Below are 21,417 nucleotides of genomic sequence, written 5' to 3' on the forward strand. Positions count from 1 at the left end.
CTATGTTTCTTAATCAATGCTGTATAGTGCTATGTGTAAAAACACTGAGTAGAAACTTCTAAGACCACTGGCCTGTCAGTCTCCAACCCAAAAGTCACACTGGATCCCAATGCTTGCATAATAATGCGGATAAACTGCATTTTCTTGGTTTTTAAAAAAAATGTACCGTATGTGTAGGAAATTTTTGAAAATATAGTGTAGAATAAATCTGAGAATATTAAAAAATGTTATGTGTGATTCTCCATTGTTAATAAGCAGGTCAGTCAGCTGAGAATAAATGTTTATTAATCAAGGTGAAAAACTGTACAATCTGTTATATATATGATTCCAAGTTGAAAAAAAATTGATATATGATGTGATAACATTTTATATGATATATATAGGTTTAATGGAGGCTAGGCATATTTGTCTTTGTATGAAGCCTAAATAAGATTACAAAGCTTCTGAAAACAGGCAGCATGCACCAGATAAATCAATAAAATATAGCTACAAGCACTCCCTGGGCCAAACACAAAATGAAACTGCCATCAATACTGGTACAATATTTTTCCCCCTAGATTAACAAGCAATGATGGATTTCAATTTTATAAATAGACACGTATTCAAAAGATCACCAAAACAATGTTGGCATTGCTTATGACGAAAGTTATATGATAATAATGCTGTAATTTTTTTTTGAAACAAACTCAGCAAATGTTAAGTGATGCAAATAATTAGAAAAAGTATGGACCGAACTCAAAAACAAGTGGATGTTGGATTATTTTAAATGGTGGCCAGAGGTAGTTAAGTTAAATGGCCTGTGATGGTGATGTTTTCCTAAATGTACCTACAAAATATGGAAATACATTTGAAGGTTGTGTCCAGTCTATACTAAATTTTATATAGATTTGTAATTGAAAATGGTGCATTGTGCACATGTGACTGAATTTGGCTGTTTTATTAGGTGACTATATTTAACCTACCTTTATTTTTCTACCTGTCTAGAACAAAGCAAAATAAAAGTTATTACTTGCAAATTTGCTAAGCGGTTCAAGAGAACAAGCCAATTATTGCCATGAATTGATTAGCTCATGTCGGCCATTTTGTGTAATACTGATGAGATGGACTGCAGTGTCCAAAGAACAGATTAGTAATTGTTGCATGTCAGTATCTCAAAGTACAGCGTCACCAAAATGGGTCAAATGATCTTATTAGTGAAACCTGCTGTTGGAATTAATGGTAACACCAGGGATTTAAACCACCTGAAAATATCTCACATCATCCTCACCCCCCACCCCAACTCCAACTCCCAATACGGCACCCCTGATTGCAATGTTTGTGCAAGGAAATTCTCACAGATATCAGTATGTGGAACTAAAAAGCAACACTGTGGAAGCTAGTTTAAAATTCTACATGTTTTGAGGCTGAGAATCAGTCAGAAGAATGAATCGATCTCAATCTCAGTCTCAGTATCAGATCTACTGCACCTTCTCTAATCATTCATTTGACCAGCAAAGTGATTTTATTTCTAGTGGCCTACCACACTTCTGCAGATCCACTGCTCCTCATCTTTTCATTTATTTCCCACAATAATAATTAATTACTGCTATGCTTTTGAGTGTTGCTTACATTTTGATACATATTGAAAAAAGTACACAGCAGATCAGAGGACAACATTAATTTTAATAATTTGGACTCACTTATGAATGATAAACTGTATGACGATGATATGGCATCACTGAAGGTTTTGTTTCCAGAATGGCAGAATAGCGAGCACTATTTTTCCAAAACAAAAGTAAACATCAAACACTAAAATTACACTGTATAGCACTCATAATACATTACTATAAACAATTTCTACTCTTAAAATGAAGAGCTTAATTGGCTTTGAAAAACAAGACAAGTTGGCTGAAATTTTCATACTGTGTAAATTCTTGGCTATTTTTTTCCTTTGGTCTTCCAGATGAATCCAATTTAAACATTGCAACTTAACAGTCATCAATACATTTTATAAAACAAACAAATATTCAAATAAATTAATTCAGTGTATGGTGTTTATCTCTGAGTCAACATCATGCAGCATGGGTGTGTTGTCAGAAAAGCTCTCACAGTCGAGAGATGGCCATATCCTGAGAACAGCAAGTCTTTTGAAGAGGACTTTTGAGTTCCTTGGCATGAAGGTCTCCAGGTGGAGACAGGCAGGGAGGTCTCCGTGTGTACTACAGTAACTACAGAGGTATCGTGTGGCGATGTCTGAAAGGCGAAGAAGACGTACATCTTTGAGTGCACGTTCAGAGGATTTTTGAGGCGCTATCGTGGAGCAGTCCATTGGAGGAACTCTCCAGGGCTCTCTGAATGTTCTGAGGGGAGACGGGGAACCCCCAGTTGGTTTCTCTCAGCCTCTCTCTGTGGCGTGCCTGCAGTAGCCCGAACACCACGGCCGCCAGGGTGGTGCGCCCCCCCCTGGAGGAGCTCCTGTCCACAGCGGAGCGGTGGGTCTTCTGGGCACGGCTGCTGCTGATGAAGTAGGTGCGTATCCTGCCCTGCTGCTCGCTGACGCCCTTGATGAAGACCTCGCCCCGCAGCTCCAGCACGAAGCCCCAGTTGGCCAGGATCTTCTGGGTGGCCTCGGGCACCTGGATGCGCCTGCTCACCCCAGTGCTGTCCATGCGGCTCGCCAGGTTGACCGTCATCCCCCAGATGTCGTACTGCGGCTTAGTGGCCCCGATCACTCCAGCCACCACCGGCCCATGGGCGATACCTGCCAATTCACACCATGGGGAGGAGGGAAGACAGGGTAATCCAGCAATGAGAACAGCCGCAGTATCCAGTATTCATTTCAGTCACAGCTTGAATTCACTAATTTCTTACGCCAGTAAAACAATCATATTTAGCTCCTCAGCATTTATAATCAATTTATTTCTATATATTTGTGTCAGTCTCTGATTTCCAACCGTCTTCATAATAACAACAATAACAAAAAAGAACGACTACAGGTAACTCTACGACAGGAGACTACCTGGGAGTTTAGCTGTCTGCTCAGCACAGTCACTTGTGCAAATGTTGAGACTGAATTGCATTTTGGAGACTGGCTTACCAACACGCAGCTGGAAGTTGTTAGAAGAGTGTTTGTTGAATTCTTTCAGGGTCTCCTGCATGGCGAGGGCAAATAGGACCAGCTCACAGAGGTGATGCCATTCATCTCGAGAATGAGCCTGTGGAAAACAGGATTGACGGAGGGGGAGGAGCAGAGAGTAGGGGTCATCAATAATGCACATTATTGATGGTTATTACTGGAGTTATGTGCAAGTGCACAATGATGAACAAGCAACACAATATGCACATTAAAATAAATACCACCAACTACACCAACAATGAAGTACAAGTCCCTTCATGTCAACAAATACTTACCTTCCTGTCAGGTGACAGACCCGAAGCCGCCATGTAACAGCTGCCAATAGTTTTGATTTTTTCAATGTCGTTAAAGTAGGACTCCTCCAGCAGCTAAAGCAGACAGAAAGAGGTCAGTGACACTGTCATTCACTGGTGTACCCAATATTATCATCCCTTTATGCAAGTCCGCTAGGGTGGTCAATATCATACCTGAGAGATCAATATAACCTCATTGAGCTGCCTGAGCCTTTAGTTTGTAATGCTTATCGCTGTATTCGCAATAATATGAACACTTTTTGTTCAGTAAAAAATCAGTGAAACTTAAATGCGATATGTGCATGATGCAAAAGCACAAGATATGCAGTTTGGAGAAGACAGTTCCGTGAGACCTGGCTTTCTCGCTCACCTCATCAAAGCCCGCTATGATCTCGTTCAGTAGTCTCAAGCACTCCACCCCTTCGTGCTTGATCTCTTTCTGCTCGTAGTAGTCACTGAAACCTGGGATCGAGGCGAACATCACCCCAACCTCGTCATAGGACTGGGAGTACAGGTCCTATTGAGGAGCGAGAAGAAAAGATCCGCATTTGCAAAGGGTAAGTATTGGGCAACCCTGTGATACGTGTCAAAACGCCAATCCCAGTGTGTGTTGTTACAAGTTCCTAATAGCTAACTGTTGCATATGTTAATTGCTGCTGCAGTCAGATCAATGCTTTGCCAACACGTGTTACTTATTTTCCCCGCATATGCTTGTGTGCGCACGTGCATCTCATCATACGAATGAGGACGATCCATTCCTGAACAAACACGCGTGCGGGGGAACGGGCTCTCTGGAGCAGTGTTGACGGTACCTCGTCATGCCTGTTCCTCTCCAGGAAGTGCCGCACCACGTGGGAGGGCAGGATGTTGTGCAGCAGGCACTCGTTGTGCTCGCGGAGCTCCTTCATGTCCTCCACTTCTTGCCGCGCCTGCATCCGCCACAGGAAGTCCAGTCTCGCGGTTGCCTCCAGCTGGGACGAGGGTGAGACGGGGGAGGGGGGGACTTATGAGAGGAGTCTTCTGACATTTGATGGAAGAATAAAATCTATGGGGTTTTTATGACATGAAAATGTATTTGTGTATAGAGAGAGTCCAAAATAACATTAAGCAAATATTCTTATTCAGAGCAACTTGCAGCTTACATTATATATTGTAGTACACACTAACCATACATGAATATGAATATTTCTGGAAGCAGCTCAGGTTAAGTAACTTGCCCATGGGTACAATGACCTTGCCCTAGCCAGGGATTGAACAACCTTAGAGTTAATCCCCAGCACACTCCCTATGTGACATGTATTATGATAAAGATAGTCTGGTGATGTTTCACCTGCCGACTGTTGTAGAACACAGCTATTACAAACATGACCAGCAGTAGAACTGAGATGCCCTTCCTCCTGAGGTAGTGGGACCTGGGTGTGGGGAAGGGGGAGTTAAAAAGAGTCAGACAGGCAACCAAACAGACAGATTGATTGTGGACAGTATTGAGTAGACTGATAATGGGTTTAAACATGCCCCACCAGAACATTTCCCAGTTTAAATCACTCTCCACCAAATGGAGTGTTACATGATCATGATTCATCTGAAGAAGTAACCGCTGATTGGTTTATTAGCAAAACACATCCCTGGGCCGATTCATCTCATATTAGATGAGTTTTGCAGATACAGATTAAGTCTAGTCCTAGAATTCAATTTTGAATGGAGATTCACCATACAAAACTCAATTTAACCCAGGACTACGTTTAGTCTGTGTCTGTCAAACCGGTCCATACTAGCATAAGCTTCTAAGCCTAATGAATAAGGCAACCCCTAGTTTAACCTGTGCAGCTCTACTCCACCGTACCTGTGGACATGGTTGAGTTGCTGCTGTTGGAGGAAGAGCATGTGGAACGCCACCTCAATGAGGTAGGTGTACACTGCAATGACCACCAGCAGCACTGCCAGCTTCAGCAGGGAGCTCAACCGGAGGAACACCGCACATGTCACCATGGCAACCACCCCGCTGAGAACAAAAAACTGCAAGGGCGAAGGAGAGCGACCGAGGGAGAGATGGAGAGCGCCAGTGATCATCAACAATATTCATCTCATGTTCTCACGTCACAAACACATGAAAGCATACAAATAATTGTTTCTAATTTAGCTCATCAGTTTCACTGAAATCATCAGTTCCTCCTGTCTTTGATGTCCTAACAGCGTCTACCTTTGAATTGATGTTACTTAAGACCCAACTCTTACCTCAGGGTCAGTGCATATGTTGACTGGCCTGTGACTGGGGGGATTCTGGTCAGTCTTGTTTGTCCCATTTACACCCTCAGCCTCCATCATGTGACACCACAGCTAGTTTATCAAAATAAATACAAATCAGATGGTTCAACAGTTCAACGGACACTAATTGTTACAGACATACACTAAAGGTCATTCCACCATATCTCATTAAAAAAAGACAAAAAAAGAAAAAAAGAAACGCAGACACTACACAGGAATTACTTGTTATAGACTGGAAGGAATCCACAGAGTGAAAAACTGCCTCTGGGCTAGCTGAGGATTCCTTTATCCTTTGGAAAATATGACAAAATGCAGTGCTGTAGAATCACATATAAATAATTGGTTCTTTAGTTTTTATGACTTTAAATATCCCATATCACTCTTTGTTATGGAAAGCAACATTAATCAGCCCTATAACAGCACTGATATGAAAAACCTCCTGGCTCTACTTAAAATTTTTTTTTTACATTTTTCTTTTACATTTTTATGCAGTTCCAGCATACTACTATTTGTATAAGCTGCTTCCATTTTTTTTATTTCAAAAATTAGAGATCTACTAAAGTGAGAGATCTACTTAACAATCAGAGTTTCAAACGTTCAGTTGTGTTCAACCAATTTTATTAGATACTCTACACAATCATTATGTGAAGTGGAATTTTCTTTGAATTTAATTTTTGTGCTACTCAAACTGATTTTGGTCCTGATCCTGAAAAAACGGAATGTACCAACTGACCATAATGCACTGCATGGAGTACAAGACACTAATGTGTAGGAAGTGTGCTAGAATAAGAAATACTAATGGATCATTGGTACCAAATTAACAGAAAATTACCATGATTGTGTAAGTATCTAATAAATGGTGACAACTGCGTTTGAAACTGTGTGAACCTCTCATAAAATTAATATGGAACTCTAAATTAGTTGCTGTATTTCACTATTGAATAAAAAATAAAAAAATGCAAATACACTTCAGAAATATATATATTCATGTAAAGATACAAACTTACATTTTTACTGTTATATCAAAGATTTCACTGCATTTACATCATACCAGATTCGCTTTTTTTCAGTAAGGACTCATAGGAATGAAAGCGAATATAATGAGGGCAAGACATGTGGTGCAGTCTATAGGATGGCCAACTCTCAAGCTGAATAAGAGCGGGATTTCCATCCCCTGCCATGGCACCTTCCGTGATCCCTCATCTGTCTCTTCCCCTTCTCTATCTGCTTTCTACCTATCTGAATACAGCAAAAAATACAGAGGGAGGGCAGACTGCCTGCTCTTAAAAAAAGAATAAATAATGATGAGAACAGGAAGTTCAGCCCATCTAGACTTTAACCATAAATTAACCACAGACTACAGTATCCAGCAGTTCATGAAGTGCATAATTTATCTTTCATTTCTGCTTATGCCTCCTTGTCACCCCGTAATTTTTTTCTCGCTCGCTTTGTTAACCTTTTCATGAATTTTATGAAGTCTTTCCTCGTGACTTTCACATTTCAAATAAAGAACCATTTTAGTTTGGCCTTGTCACTCTAGGCTCAGAAACCATCTGTAGAATGCCTAACCTGAGTCATTGCGACCCTGAGAAACAGACTAAGCTTGGAATCTTCCAGGTTTTGGGGACACAGGGAAAATGTGCGACACACCCACCACGTCAGAGGACGCCATGCCAAAGTTGAGGGCAATGGCAAAGAGGGTGAGAAGGTTCCGGATGATCTTGGTCTCCTGGATCCAACAGCAGAGCTGCTGAAGGGCATGCGGCGAGCCCTTGAACTCCTCCGCCAGCGTGACCAGCAGCAGGACTGCGTACGCCAGCAGGAAGAGGGCAAACTGCACCACCATGGGACGCACCCTGGGGGAGCGGGGAGATGGGATCTCCTTATAGTCACAGTTTTAGGACCTAAAAACACTACTCTGCATTATCTCTACACAGTTCTACTTTACCAAGCACGTAGCTAACACAATCATTTATTACTGCAACCGTTTTTGTACTTTCTAGCTGAGCATGAGCAACACAGTTGTAGCAACACTTTACACTTATTTTGTTATACCACTGGTTTAAACTTATTTTTTTTTACTGAAGTATATTGCTCAGTCTGGGGCGGGGCAGGGGGGAGGGGTACAGATGAACTGGCATGGGTGGGCACAATTAAGTTATTGTATATTTTTGATAATCCAATATTGCATTCATGCAGCGTTAATGCAGATGTTGTATACCACATGTGATCTGGGGGCGGAGGTTGGGGGTGTTTGGGGGATTATGATTGTGGTTTATATGAAAATGAATGAACAGATGTATTTCTGCTGGGGGTTGGGATTTCCAATGGCGGACCGGGGGGATAGCAATCCTGGACCAGCATTTTATTTCCAAAGTAAAACATTTAAAGGATGTTTTATGGAACCAAAATATCATAAGAATGCAACATTTTTGCAGCTTTCCATAACCTAAATACATTTTTAAGTGTTATTTCGCTAGCTGGACATACAATTCCCAGTCTAGTACAGAACAAGAGATAACAGTTGCCTATTTAAGTTGAGTGTGGACCTCTTTTAAAAAGCTTTCTCAGAAAATCATATACTTCTGCGTTAGTCATTTTGAAGGTGTACTCACTGGGGGGCTGGAATGAGAGCCTGCACTGCCATGAGGAAGAGGAGCACTATGAAGGAGCAGACCACATTGGACTTGAACATTTCATCTCTCATCTGTGAGAACTGTGTGACAGAAGGACAGGGAGTTACCACAGCTAAAATAAGGAGCATTTTTATCTTATTACACCTCTGCCTTGATAACTCTCCCCCTGATAACTTACACCATACAATAATTATTATTTAGATGTTTAGTCTGTAAATAGGATTTGAAGAATTCATACTGGTGATGTTGGCTGCCAACTCACTGCGATGCTCTAAAATTGGTCGCCTTTGTTAATATGTAACTAAGGTTAGAACACACCTCAATAATTGCCTGTAACTGTAGTTGACAATTGCAAAAAAAAAAAAAAAAAGCTATCTGTCTTGACCTATCAAAAACAAAAACATTGCTGTCAACAAAGAATGTCATCTGACTCAGTTTCAAAGAAACAAAAGTATGGACAAAGAAAATGCCAACCAGAAGGATAAGTCGAAAGGATGGTTCCCCAAAAGTCTAAAATACATCTGTGAGAGATCATTGAAAGTGGAGCAGCAATTGGCCAAACTGGCAGCTTCTGACTATCCATCTGAACTTCAACTTTGTCTAACACAGTTATTGAATAAATTAATCTATTAAAATGTCAAAAAATTGTATTAAAATGGATGATGCATTAATGCTCCATTTTTTGTTTACCAATATTTCTGAAACTTGCTCAAAACACACTGTTTTTCAGTGACCCTCACATGCTGTTGAGGGGGTGGTTTTGTCTATTTTCTCTGTATCAACCATTACAGGTAATGTACTGGACTGTGCACAATTGTTTTAACAGACAACATGTAAGTTGACATTTTACCAATGTTTATATTCATCATTATTATACAATAGAATGAAAGCAAAGCTGCCTTTCTGAAATATTTCTTATATTATGAGCAACAACCAAGATTTTATGGAATAACAGGGATAAATATATTTCTATCCTTCATACCTTCACTCAGTCTCCCAGGTTGAAGGGAATATATAAACTTGGAATGATCGCTATTTTTTCACTAAGAGCCGGTAATAATCACACCAGATGATTTTCTAGTTAAAATGCCATCGCAACAGCCCTGGCTGATCTGACATGAAACGACCCACGTGTGTTCCCTTACCTAAACACATCTCAGTGCAGTATATTTTGAATCATCGCTCCCTATATATCTTTTTTATATCTCTTTTTGGAATATATTCATGAATACTGCCAACCCGAATCTCTCACTTTCCCTGTCCTTATGTGGGTCATGACTAAACTGTCAGATCCACACCCACCATGTTCCTGTTGATTCACACTGCAGTGCTTGTACCTTGTCCTCAATGTGTGCATCCTTGAAGACCAGGGCGACGGGCGTGACGTGCTCCTTCCTCATTCGCTCGCCGCTGCGCACCTCGATGGCGCGCTCGATGCGCTTGTTGATCTCCCTGGAGCCCGAGCACGGCGAAGTGCCCTGGCTGGGAAACGGGCCGTGGAATCCGTTTGTGAAGGTGGCCAGGATCTGCACGAGTCATGGCAGCACAGCACAGGCAATTACTGTGGTGTACTACAACACAGGAGAAGGGCAATAAAATTATCCTGAAATGTGTGAGTTATTATGAATTTTATATGAAATTATTTTCATTAAAGTGTTATTTTATGAATTACTCTTCATAAAATGGTCACCCAGCTCAGAGCCTGGTTCAATTTTTATAAATGTAGGCATAATTGCTGAACTTTATGCTTAATTAACCAAATTATGTTTATAATTATGGTTTTTAAAAAAAGAAGTTTCCTGTAATATATAGCTAGAATGGAAATCAGAAGTGGAACTTAAGTGCTTCATAATTATTTAATGTATTCATTCCGGTAATTCAAAGCATGATCCAAATATGTAATTAGCTTTTTGCTGGGATAATCATAGCCCAAACATATTTTTCTGCTGAATTAGATCGTACTTAACTTCTATTCCTATATCCTCCTAAATTAATAGTCTTTGACAAAAATGTATCCACACGCATAAATTTACCCATAAAGACCACCTCTTTTATAGCTTTCTGTACTTTTAACGTTTGTATGCACTATAAGATATTTAAGTCTATGATATGTGGAAGACTGATAGTTTAGTGTATGATTGGAGGCAGATATAGATATGCACATGCTTCACAGAAAGGATGCACCATTTGGGAACCAATGGGAACCATCTCTGAGGACCATTATCCTGAATATTAGGTATATAAAACAATATTTAAAAGCAATCATTTATAGCATTCTTGTAAATCTATTACTGCAATCATTATTCTGCTCATGTAACAATCCTGTTGTTTTTTATTTTGTTTACTGTTTTACATTGAGTTTTGTACCATAATCTGTCTTAAAAACCCTCCAAGGGACAAGCTCGGGAAATTGACCAACTTTTTTTAAATACAATGCATCAGATTACTGTTTTACGCAATGTATCTAAATCAATATGTATATACAATTTTCAAACAAGCAATAAATCAATATATTTTTCTTTGAACAGAGCTGTAGTCACTGTGAGACTAGGGGCTCAAACAGTTCATGTGTTCCGCAACCTGCAGCTCAAATCACATTATACACACACACACACACACAGTATATGTATGAAAACAATTAACATGCAATTGATAAATTGGTGAGCCCCTAAAACACATATGAAAGGTCTTCCTCTGACTCCACTCTTCATTATTTATTTCTTTCTCTGTTACCTTTACCATGTATTTTGCTTTGTGTGTGTTTGTTTGTATATTGTTCTATGTGGACCCCAGGAAGAGTAGCTGTTACCATTTGTAACAGCTAATGGGGATCCTAAACTAAACTAAACTCCGTGCCAGCTCAGCTGTAGTCTGCCATGTGGAAGGAAGCAGACTGGTGGCACCACATATTTTGAAAGGAGAACCATGGATGTCTCAGCTTTCCCAAACTGGCACTGAGGGATTGCGCATGAATACGGCAGCGGGTGAAAAATGACTAATTGGACATTCCAAATTACGGTGGGAGCTGGACGCGTACAGCCCTACGTAAGGTGCCAAAAAAGAGACAATTAAAATGCCGGTGATCAAAATGTAGGACGTCGTAAAATATAATGTATTATTTTCATTTTTAATCCCTGTAAGATTTTCCATGGAAAAAGGTTTGACGATTTATTCCCTGCGGCCCACGCGATAGGCTGATCTGATCTGTGGTGGTTGGGACGGGCAGGGTTGCGTCCCGCTAGCCCATGGGGGGGCGGAGCTCACGCAGTTCATGTCGATGATGTTGCTGAAGGGCAGCTCCGCGCTCCAGGACTTGCTGCTGGGCCGCTGGGCCTTGGCCGGCTCCTCGTCCGCCCCGCCCTTCTCCGTGGGGCAGATCAGGAAGGTGTCGATGTCGTACTTGCGCAGGAACTCGCTGCGCTCGCGGCCGCGCCCCTCCTCCGTTTTGTAGTTGCCTTCCAGGCAGTCCAGGGTGGCCCGAGAGATGTGGATCCGCCTGCGTGGCAGAGGGCCAGAGTGGTGAACGCACGCATCGCGACCCCCGCCAAAACCGCGCAGAATGGTCCATCAACTCACTGCGTTACAAAGAGCTAATTTTACAGGCACATTACTTACTCAGCAATTTCTGAGTTTAAGTGTTTAACTATATCAAATTGTGAAATGCAGTATGGGATGGGCAGTATGTCAAATATCTGTATTTGAAATATGTATATTGTTGTATTTCATAAGTAGAACAGGTTGCTTGCCTCTTTCATGTATGGTTTATACCTCTATGCCATCTGCACAGCAACTAACACCTCTGTTGTGACTGAAGTTTACAGGTTAGCTTATTAGGGAGGTATTTTGTAAATTTTACAAAATACCAAAAATGTAAGTTTTGCCCATCCTCAATTAATTGCCTATCACAAGGAGGACAGCAAATGTTTAAGTTTAATTTAACTTTTAATTAAAGTTTTTTGAAAATAGTTTTTTTGTAATGCAATTATTATACCACATCTTTAAAGATTTATGTGAATAAGCTGCATTTTAATTATGAAATAAAATCAATTATTGAATAAAAGAATCACTTCAAACCAGCCATCCAGACATCCACAGTGGAAGTCTCAGAAAACTGCAGTAACTGCTTGGTGATAGTACAGTTTCTATATACAGTATAGTGGTCACTATATGAACATGGGAATTTTATTCTTCATGACATGCATAGCTATTTCTGATACAGTGTGGCTTAAGAGTTTAAGAAATCCCTCTAAACATGAAAAGCACATAATAAAAAAAATTAACAGCTTGTTAAAATTCTTGGATCGCAATCGTGGTTTGAACACAAATCAATGTACACAGGGGGGTCCCAAGACCTAGTTTGGGAAACACTGCTCAAGTCTAACCAGATGGTCAGCTTATGCTCTATGTGTACAGAAAGTTCCAGTTGGTTATTGGAACTGGAGTTTCTGGTGTGATATTTCAGTTCATGAATATTCATGAATAGGCAAAGGACAGAACATGCAGTGGCACCATACCGTCCTTGGGCACACCTGTATCAAGATGCATTAAAAGTTTTGGCTTCAGGAGACAGTTCTTTTTTACAAATATAAATCTGAAAGGGCTGCTAGGTGGTTCATCCTGCTGAAGAGCGGTTCTAGCGTATCGATGGGCCCGACGGTCTGGTGCTGAATCTGAACCGTGCCAGTGCTGATTGTGGCCAGCAGCTCCCCAGGGTAACGCATAATTGGCTCAGTCTTTACCCAGGGATGAGAGGGCTTCAGTCAGCTGGGATATCAGGGGCTAATCACACACCCGTGATCCCCGCTGGTTGATCGGGTGCCCAAAAGTTTGCCTGGTAAGCTGCATGTCTGAGAGCCTGACTCGCGGCCTAAGCTGTAATAACAAGTGCCACTTGGCACTGCATGCTTGGGAGGAGCGCACATGTTTACACTCTCACAAATAGATGATGCAGCAAAGAGCACTGATATACATTATAACTGACTGGGCATTCAAAATGCAGGAACAAAGATCACAAACCTGAGTATGCGATGGATCAAAAGGATCTGTCATGGTGGCACCATCAGCACCAGAAAAGGGTCCCTTCTACGAGTCCCACTTTTGTGAACACGTGATATGATGTCACACAAATGGGCAAACAGAGGACTGAACGACTCACCCAGGGATTCCCCCAGCTTCCAGCATGTTGGCGATGCCCACGTCCCAGGACCACACGTCAAACTGCCACTTCTGCAGCCCCAGCACCCCGCACAGGACGGAGCCCGAGTGGATCCCGATACGCATGTCCATCTCGTGGTTCAGCTGCTTCCTCACAAACCTGACAGAAGGAGCAGTGCACTTATTTGCTACTCTGCTACTTTGTGGAGCGTATTCGCTGTAATAAGCGCTAAACAAACAAAATTGAATTGAACTCAATTGAAAGTTACATGGGCCGGGTAGGAACAGAAGGAACAGGCTGCTATGGAAACCCTAGTCTTTGACTTTACCAAATATTGACATATTTTAAAGATCCTGAAAAAGCAAAATAATTAAAATGTCTACGATGAGAGCATCCTCTATTTGCTACAGTATACCCATTGTATCCCATAAAGCATGCAGGCTGAAGACATAATGTCCTGGCCCTCTAGTATGGGTTGGGCACGTCATAATTCACCACTGCTGTGAGTTACTGCTATAGTTTGACAGTTGTGCCTTGATAGCAAAAATAGGGTCTATAACATAAATTTGTGTGTGTGTGTATGTGTGTGTGTGTGTGGGGGGGTCAAGGGTGGGACTAACTATCCAGGAGCAGAGGGGAGGGTCTAAGGCTGTGACTAATCATATGGCAGGAGAAGGAAGACACTAAAGCTGGGACTAATCATATGACTGCAGAGGGGCGGGGTTAGGGGGCGGATGCAGGACTGACTGTATAGTGCTGATCATTGCCAGCCCCATCTCCACACAGCAGCGGGCGTGGGCACGTTGGGGCTCGGGCACGCCCGACACGCAGTAGTAGCAATCCCCCAGGATCTTAATCCTCATGCAGTGGTGCTCCTGCGGGCACACAGTGCAGAGCAGCACGAGTTGGGTGACATTGCTGACACATCAAGTACCGTGTAGTTCAGGTGCCTTTTTAGTTTTCTTACTGAAATGAATTCAAGGCTTTTAACATTAACACAAAAGAAAGCCTCAGATTTCTTTTTTTTTTTTGCCATTTCATGACATAGGTACTGCAGCCTTAGTTATTCAACTAAATAACTACTTCTACAAACAAAGACAAACTAAACTCACCACTAGATGATAAATTAGACAAACATCAATCATAAGTAAAAATGATTTCCCTATTGAACCAGCTGTGGGCATCCATCACCCGCTGCCCAACGTTCTCTCACCTCAGCCAGGTGGTCAAAGCGGCCAAACAGCTCATTGAGTGTGCGCACCAGCTCCTGTGCCGACAGGCTCATGGACAGCATGGTGAAGCCTTTGATGTCAGCAAAGAGGATGCTGTACAAAGGAAAATTCACCACACTTAGTTCAATCTGCCAGTTGTATTATTGTACTCTATAGCAAACATAGCTTCATTCATTAGTAGTCTATTACATAAAAGAACGATACTTCATACCTATGTTATCATGCGTGATTTGCTATCATATGAGCAATTTGTCAAGCAAACTATTACATGTATCATGCCCTGGGTATTATCATCTGCCAAAAGTACAAATACATTTTTGTGAAAATTTAAGAGTTGTATGCCCTGTCAATCACATTAGCAACATTTTAACAATAGAAATTAATTAGCAGTAGTTTCACGATCATACGCTACAATCAACTAAATTATGTAATGGTTTAGTCTTAAAAAATGTTTTTGTTTGCCTTTTAAGCTTTAATTTAAAATACCTATAAAAACTATTAAACGGCAGAGCACTGAACTCTAAAATATGAACCTCATGAATCAATACATCTTCATTTAAGTACACCTCCCCTTCATTGGAATTCAGCGAGTTTCTAAGGGGAGCGATTTTGCAAGTGAGTGGCATCATAAAATGAATATACCATCTTGTGTGAAATAAATTGTGTATTAATGCATTGTTTGACAAACTAATGGATGCATTTATTCGGTAACAGCACAATTGAGCTGAGCTGGGTAATCAAAAGCCAACTGGTGATGAGTTAACATGCAGTCCCCTTTTAATCCTCCCTCTGCTGAGGCACCATAAGGACCAGGTCAGAACAACAAGGGGAAACTGAGTCGTGTATCGGGGGGGACATGGGCAGAGTGGGGGAGGGGGGATCTGTGTGAACTGACAAAACTATTCGAAGATTTTAATAGAATGAGATTTTTCAACAGAGGAATACGATAGTAGAGGAAATATAGTAAGATAAGTAGAGGAAATAAGCGGCATGTCTAAATTAAGAAATGTTTTAAGCATAGTTTTCAAAAATATATTCATTTTTGCATGAAATTTTAGATGGTGCTGGGAAAGATTTAACAACACATTAAGTAGTATCACATGCTGCCTGGCTCACCTGACATCTTTGTACTGATGAATGTAGACCTTGTGGAACTGCTGGGGCAGAAGCTCATCATCCAAAGCGTTCATGTCAGCAATCATTTCCAAGGCAACGAAGCGGGGCAGAATGGATAGCACTAAACGCTCCTGTGGACACAAATGGGAAACCCTTCATTACTTGTACATTTTGTCAGACATTCAATTCACCATTTGGCCGTTCTCTTCTCAGCCATAGGAAGCTTCAAAGCACTTGGCCAGTATAGCCTGGAGATAAGACAGAGCAGGAATTGGGGGCGTAGCCACTGGAGGTGTGAATGGGTGTGTCTGTGTGCATACCACAGGGGGTGTCCATCCCCCTCCCCCTCCTCTCTTGAACTTTTACAGTAAATAAAATATGCAGCTTTATTTTAGTTAGCTGTCAGTTTTTGGGCAACTTAGCAAGAAGTTTGTAACAGTTAGTTGTAAGTGGGCAACTCTCTCTCTCTCTCACACACACACACACACACCTGCATAGTACATCAGCATACCTCTATGATTAGTACGCCTGACAATGGCTGTGAAAATTCTCTGAGCACCCAATAATAAACATGAAAATACCCACAAAAAAAGCACAAACACTGAGCTAGAGGAAAGCACAGGAGTTCCATCTCTCTGGATGAAAAGCAAGCGCCTGACCTGTCTCTGGTTCTCCCTCTCCAGCTTCACCCGGCCCTCGATGCATCTCCGAGTCTCCAGGAAGGCCTGCCTCTGTGCGCGATCCGACAGGTAGTGGATAAAGAGTCCCGCCGTGTTCATGCCCATGTACAGGAGTCCCTTAGCCAATACCTGAGCGCACACAGGCAAGCCAGGAGTTAGATCAGTGAACCCCATGATCTGGATGTCTCGTGCAGTTCAACACTGCTGCTACTATTGCTCAATGACTTGACCACTACTATAAGTTTCACTAAATGAGAGAGCAAAGGGGATTGGATGCCAAAACCTCGGACAACCTTTAACTGTGAATTTGCTTATACACTGAAGTGTCTGTGAGGATTTTCTAACCCTGCTTCTGAAAGCACACTGTAAGCTAAAGGTTAAATTAGATTTAGCTAGCTTTAATTCTAATCGATCCATTAGACAGGTTTAATTCAGCTTCAATGATGACGTGTTCTTAATCTTGACAGCTAATTTGCAGTAAATCCTTTCTGAAATAAATCTGGAGATGTCTTAAACTGAATTACTTAGTAATTCAATTAATTCAACTAATCAGCTATTAATGATTGAACTGTATAGTTCACTGGATGCATAATTTGTTTAAGGGGAACAAATCAATGAATAAGCTGATGGATAGATAAGGAACATCATACCTAGATCAGCATCGTGTTCGCAGCTCAATCAAATTAAATCATTAAAGGCTCAGTTCCACGATAATCCAGCAGAGACAGTGTGTCCCTGCAGCAGGTTGGGGAAGCATCTGATGTGGTGTGGATTTGTGTGGCTAGTATGGCTAAATTGAGAATCACAAATGTGGCTAATAATGTACAGTAGAGTAAAGAATAATGAGCAATATTTTGAATTGGCAATGTTTCAGAAAGATTCAACACAAGGACACTCAATTTTTATCATTCTCATAATTCAAAATGAGATTGCTGTCTGATCTAAATTTGCTCTGAGTGATTCCGATCCTCTAGGCCAGGGTCTGTGTCATGCTGGTTTCCCATACACATTTAATAAGGCAGCCCATTTCAAACCAGATAAAAGAATCACTTGAAAGAGCTGTAAGCAAAAAATGTGACCATTGAAGGCCAAAATCTAACCTTGGAAAGATAAAATGTCCTGTGTGAATGATATATATACAAATGCATATGACAAAAATAACTCATCTTGTCCTCTGACCTCCCTCAAGCCCTTTCATGACCTACCAGGTGTCCTCACTTACAGTTTAGGAATCCCTGCACTACACCAGTGGTTCCAAAACCTTTCGAGCCCATGACCCCCTTAATGAGCAGATACATTTTCTATGACCCACATCTTATTAAAACATAGCATGACACATGGTCAAAAACTACAGAAATCAAATCAACAGCATGTGTACTGTACTGTGATTAGTGCAGTGCATGCTAGTTCTGCTCACTTTGACCTGTGCGAATGTCAATGGAGAGTATATATGTCACCTCACAACCCATCTCATCCTCTCCCATGACTCACCAGTAGGTCCTAACTCATAGTATAGGAACCACTGCAGTTGAAGTTCCCAAATTGTCCAGGGATCACCCTGTCAATGCAGTTTTTTTTGTTACAACTAATCTCTTTATCAGTCAAGTTAAGTTTCTTGAAAACATTTATGAATGTTCTTCTTTCCTTGAAATTATCTGAACAAAATGTAGGTTTGGTTTGCTGCGAATTTCAGTGATTTTGTCATTGTCTATAATCAAGTAAAAAAGTAACCCATTTCTAAAGGAACCATTTGCCATATACCATATAAAATGGAACATTTCTTGACCTGAATAATTAGTCTTGGGATGTGAATATGGAACTGTTGTTCTCCATGGCATGCATAGGCATTTCTGACATTGAGAGGGCAAATCCTCTTTCAGGTGAAATTAAAAGTGTCTGTTTAAGAATAATTAAAAACCTTTTACACTCCAGGGGTCACAGTCGTGCTTAGAATGAAAACCAGAACTGAGTCTAAAGCCCTGTGCTATGCCACAGTTGACCTTTCGCTCACCTTTCTGAACAGAGCCGAGTCGTTGTAGTGACGTATGATGACCACCAGGAGGTGCAGCGCGGAGGTGAGAGAGCCTGCGCAGATGGACCAGAGCAGGGGCAGTGGGAGAAAAGTGTAGGTGGTGAAGAGGGAGAAGAGGACATACCAGGACTGGTCCCTCTCCAGCCCATAGGCCAGCCCGCCCAGCACCTGCACCGTCTGGGAGAGCCAGCTGGCCACGCCCACATACCGCAGGTACTGGGGCGACAGGGCGCTTTTGCAGGTCAGCACCAGAAGGCACATAACCATCCCCAGGGCCATGAAGAGCCCCGTCAGCCAGCCCCTCACCGAGTCGGCCGCCTCTGGGGCCAGCACCAGGTAGATGAGGAGAATGTGGAGCTTGGCGACTATGTCGAGGGCGTTGGTGACGACCAGGGACGTCCGACGCTGCCGGGATGAGTACTGCTGGTAGAGCTTCTCCAGGTGGCGCGACTTGAAGGTGTGCTGCAGCGTGGGCAGGTAGACGCCCTTGACGGAGGAACCCCAGCTGACGAAGAAGTCGGAGTCGCTGATGTAGTCGGTGCTGCACTGGGTGCTGGTGGAGGAGCGCTCGTGGGTGGGGTGGACGCGCGCCATGGACAGCCGCCGCTTGCTGTAGGCCCCGCCCCTCGAGGCCTTGCTGCGGATCTGCCGGTTGATCTCGTCGATGTAGGTGTCGGTGATGAGGATCTTGCGGGCGGGCTCCACGCCGGCGCGCCGCGACATCTCCTTCTGGCTGATGATGTGCTTGACGGCATTCTGCCACATCAGCTGCTTCCGCCTGAGGCCCGGGGACATCGGCGGCTGGATGGAGAAGGACAGCTTCACGGAGCTGGAGACCTGGGGCTCCTGGAAGGTCACCATGGCTCTCCCCTACCCGCGGCTGCTTCACCACACGGACAGAGACCCCCTTCACTAATTCCACATGGAATATGGCCCCACATCTGCATGGGCACAAGGGTGGCAGAGTGGAGTAACGGTTATGGCACTGACTAGAGCATCCAGCACACCTGCATCAGGCTATAAATGAGGCCAGAGCCTGCCTAAGTCTGACGTGACATTAAATTTATCTCTTGCACCTCTGCAACAAACAGCACCGGAGCTGTTCTCTTTCTTCCAGTATGTGTTCGCATAAAGTATCTTTAAAGTAGAGGAATAATTAATATTTTATTGTTAATGAGCTGGCTTTATTGCTGTTTTATCAGCTCTTCTGTGCTATCAAAAACAGTTGTTTTAATTCGCTAGTTGAGCATAACTGTACACTACAAAAACTGGAAGCTTCGGACCGTTGTTGTCAATTGTTGTTAAGAGCTGGCAGAAGTGTTGCTACATGGACATTTCTAAACTTCTGGGCTGGCAGCGGGCCCACACCGGATCTGAACTGAAGCCACAGAGCTAAACAAAGGCACGTCCCTGGCCCGATACCTTCAGGCTTCATCAGGTTCGGGTCAGGGATGGATGCAGACCTCTAGCTGACTGTGGGAGGAAACTCATCTTAATAATGCATTGTAATAATGGCTCTTGAGCCTTGAAGAGGGGACCTCAAAATTTCATCTTTAAATTGATCTTTAAATTGGCCTCAGTTATTTTTCTTGACAAGCATGTCGTGTTAGATAATGCAAACAGTTTAGGAAGACTACACTTAACTCACGAGTTAAATCCCTCCATCTCACAAAACGGACCTTTACGCAGTCAATAGACTGGTACCTCTGTTCAGGTGCGGAGAACAAACAGTAGAAAGGCAGCACTTAAACACAAGTCAAAATGATCAGTGGATCATGGTACAGAGTTTTGTAAAGTGAAGAAGCACTTAGCTACGGCCTTTTTAATAGTGCGTTAATGAATCGCTTGATGGTTTACCAAGAAGAGTAAACAGAAATGGTTTAAGAGTAAAGAATGGTTTAAGGGTGGGGTTTCCGCCCTTCTCCACCTCTGTTGCATGTGCATGTTAAATGCCCGTATGCAGAGAACGCAGCAATGAAGGGTGTTTTGGCACCACATTGGCATTGGTTCTGTGCTGGCTGTTGTTTGTGTTTGATTTCTTTCCTTCTTTTATACCTTCATCACACATGTACTGTACATGTGAGCATACAGCAGGTTGTGCGTGCCTCACACACTCCCAGACTCTAAAGAACTTGGAGATGTGTATGCTTTTCTAATCAGGATTCTAATATACACTTCATCCCTTAGTGAATGTATATTTGCCAAATTTCTTGATGTCTACATTCTCTGGACCATAGTTCGAATTCAGCAACAACATTTTTTCTATCATGCATAACCCTTAACAGCTTTCCCAAAATGAGTATAGATTTGACACATACGGTGCAGTGCATAAGCATTTGGACAGTGAAACAATTTTTGTTGTTTTTGCTCCGTATTCCAGCACATTGGATTTGAATTTAAACAGTGAATATAAGTTCACTCATTGAGCCCTATGGTGATTTTGACATTTTTTCACTACCCTCAGTTTATTCCAGATTAAACAGGTTTATTCAATTGATAACCCTGAATAGATAAACACAATTTTTTTCACAAGACTTGACTCCCTATCTGGAAATACCAAGTTTAGGCCTTGATATGATACGGATTAGTTGGTGGGCCCTATTTTAGGAAGAACAAATCATTTTTTCTTACGAACAAAATGGTTATAAGTACTCAAACCAGATGCATCAGGCATCCATTGCAGAATAGTGTATGATAACACATTATGAGCTTAATAGGAATACATGTTTAAGTAGAAATATCAACAGCGTACCCGGCGGAAATATGCTCAGAGAAATTAAATGGTTAAATAGAACTGTTTTTTATTCTGATTACACTGGAACCCATTCAAACAATAAATTATAAACAAAATTATCAATAAATAAACTATTTAACAACAACACATTATACAATA

At 42.0% G+C, this 21,417-nt stretch overlaps 1 protein-coding gene across 1 annotated transcript; it reads right to left on the minus strand.

Annotated features, from left to right (window-relative positions):
• Positions 1-1,642: 1,642 nt before the first annotated feature.
• Positions 1,643-19,462, minus strand: si:dkey-206f10.1 (adenylate cyclase type 8). Its single transcript, XM_064339239.1, has 18 exons — positions 18,504-19,462; positions 16,472-16,621; positions 15,813-15,943; positions 14,678-14,789; positions 14,212-14,339; positions 13,465-13,623; positions 11,574-11,805; positions 9,647-9,835; positions 8,289-8,389; positions 7,328-7,529; positions 5,644-5,745; positions 5,252-5,424; positions 4,739-4,820; positions 4,221-4,379; positions 3,779-3,925; positions 3,391-3,483; positions 3,077-3,194; positions 1,643-2,740 (listed from the first exon to the last, which is right to left on the minus strand). The coding sequence occupies exons 1-18, from the start codon at positions 19,383-19,385 to the stop codon at positions 2,271-2,273; spliced, it is 3,630 nt and encodes a 1,209-aa protein (XP_064195309.1). The 5' UTR covers positions 19,386-19,462; the 3' UTR covers positions 1,643-2,270.
• Positions 19,463-21,417: the final 1,955 nt, after the last annotated feature.

The sequence above is a fragment of the Anguilla rostrata genome, chromosome 6, assembly GCF_018555375.3.
Source record: "Anguilla rostrata isolate EN2019 chromosome 6, ASM1855537v3, whole genome shotgun sequence".
Classification (NCBI taxonomy): domain Eukaryota; kingdom Metazoa; phylum Chordata; class Actinopteri; order Anguilliformes; family Anguillidae; genus Anguilla; species Anguilla rostrata.